At 35.8% G+C, this 1845-nt stretch overlaps 1 protein-coding gene across 2 annotated transcripts in view; it reads right to left on the bottom strand.

Annotated features, from left to right (window-relative positions):
- Positions 1-1000: 1000 nt before the first annotated feature.
- The window catches only part of LOC121922119 (serine/threonine-protein phosphatase 2A catalytic subunit alpha isoform), a 96521-nt gene continuing 95676 nt past the window's right edge, over positions 1001-1845 (bottom strand). For both annotated transcript variants that reach the window (XM_042451089.1, XM_042451087.1), the window contains one exon: positions 1001-1734. In XM_042451089.1, coding sequence (XP_042307023.1) covers positions 1662-1734 — 73 coding nt within the window. In that variant the 3' untranslated portion in view covers positions 1001-1661. The remainder of the gene's footprint in view (positions 1735-1845) is intronic.

Below are 1845 nucleotides of genomic sequence, written 5' to 3'. Positions count from 1 at the left end.
ACAGTATTAAACTTTTATCTTCAGCTTGTTCAGGGATCTCTAGAGCACCAGGAATGGGGTACAGGAAACGTCAATGGGGAGGTTAGTGCAATACACGTATTGCTGAACTCCCTCCTCACCTTATGCTAGAAAAGTTTTTCAAGATGTTTAATGCTTCTCTGTAACTAATAAATATAAGCCAGAATTAAATTTCTATCATACATCAATCAGAGACATTTTTCCTCAGAAACTGTGCTGTATGGAACTCTGCTATATAAAATGGCAAGCATGGCGATTAAGATAGTTCCACAAATAAATTTGGTACACTGGCATCACAGTATTTGAGTTCTTATACTTGAACAGTGGAAGAAATGTGGTGAGTGACTGGGAACTTCTGCCTCAGCCATGCTCTGAGTTGCTATAATTTGATAACAAAAAGACTGAATAATGAACTCTACTGCAGTTTCAAATGCAAAAATAATAAAGAATAATCTGAACAGGCATTAGGTGTATATACAGCTTTAAAAAACAAACAAACCCTAGTCTGTTGAAACAAGACTCAACTATCATAACTGTAGATGTATCCAATTAAAGCAATTGCAATGAAATATTAATTGCCATTCCCCCAAATTACCACCATCCCAGTTATAAATAGGAGGAAAATACTAATAGGCAAATAGTTATCAATGTCATATAGTTGGCCTTCCAAATCAATGAGGGGTTTGTTCATGTCACTACCATTTAATAATATGTGATGACTGATCTGCAGTTGGTGGAATTTGGGGATCTGGAACTTGCGGATCCAGAGGACCCACTTTTAATCAAACTTTGGATCTTAAAATTTTTTCCTCAGAGTTCCCCCATGTACTAATTATTATAAAAAATTTAAATGGACTCATTAGCTTCAACACTATTTCTAAACTCCTATCATTCAGTATGATTTGGATTCTTTAAATGTTGAAAAGAGACATAAAAGGTAATTTGTGAATGCAATACATGTAAAAGTCGACAATCTTCAATCCTTAGTTCACAAGTTTATTATGAAAAAATGCTGCAACACCCTCCTGCAGCAACGTCTTACAGAAAAAAAAACCTTCTCTTTTCAAAATAACTCACTATGATGGACAAATACATGGGACATGGTGTAGGAGTGAAGGAAGAATGTGGGTGAAACAGTTCAGACAAAACAATCATACAATTAAACAGTTTTCCCTAAAAAAACCAAAAACAGTTTCCGAAAACAAATAAGAAAAATCGGTCTTGGTACTTATTTAAAATGTTCATTAAGCTTCAATGATAATTTGCTATTCTTATCTACAGTCATGCTGGAAAGCTACAGCTAAATGGAAAGTTAATTGTATTCACGAGGTGTTAAATGTCTACATCTGAATATTTGCAGTCTCTCAGAGAAAGCAAAAGTAACTACAAGTAGAGCTATGCCAGAAACTGGTTTCTTGACCAACAATGTTGCTTCAACATGCAATGAACTGGTTCATTCTAAAGTGGTCACAGTCGCTGACAGACAAGAGGCTTTGTACTTCAATATGGCACATCTTTTGGTCCATGTGAAAACAGGTTTCAATGTAAAATGTTTTCTGACATTTTGGAGTTACTGTTCCTCTTCCCATATCCTTTAGGTCAACACATGGTTCATGGCAATACTGTACAAGTGTAAAATTTCATTACAGGAAGTAGTCTGGAGTACGACGAGTGACATGTGGTTCACCTCTGCGTGGTGCGGGATCAAACTGCAAACTGGAAAACACAGTACATTTTTAATCAAGGTTTCTCTGGTGTGCAACAATGCTCTTAAATACTTTTCATTACCCTGATACCCTTACAGCAGTGACTATTTCATACGCTTTA

The sequence above is a fragment of the Sceloporus undulatus genome, chromosome 2 (assembly GCF_019175285.1).
Source record: "Sceloporus undulatus isolate JIND9_A2432 ecotype Alabama chromosome 2, SceUnd_v1.1, whole genome shotgun sequence".
Taxonomy (NCBI): Eukaryota; Metazoa; Chordata; class Lepidosauria; order Squamata; family Phrynosomatidae; genus Sceloporus; species Sceloporus undulatus.
Note: the sequence above shows the minus strand (reverse complement) of the source record. Positions and strands in the feature narration are given on the sequence as shown.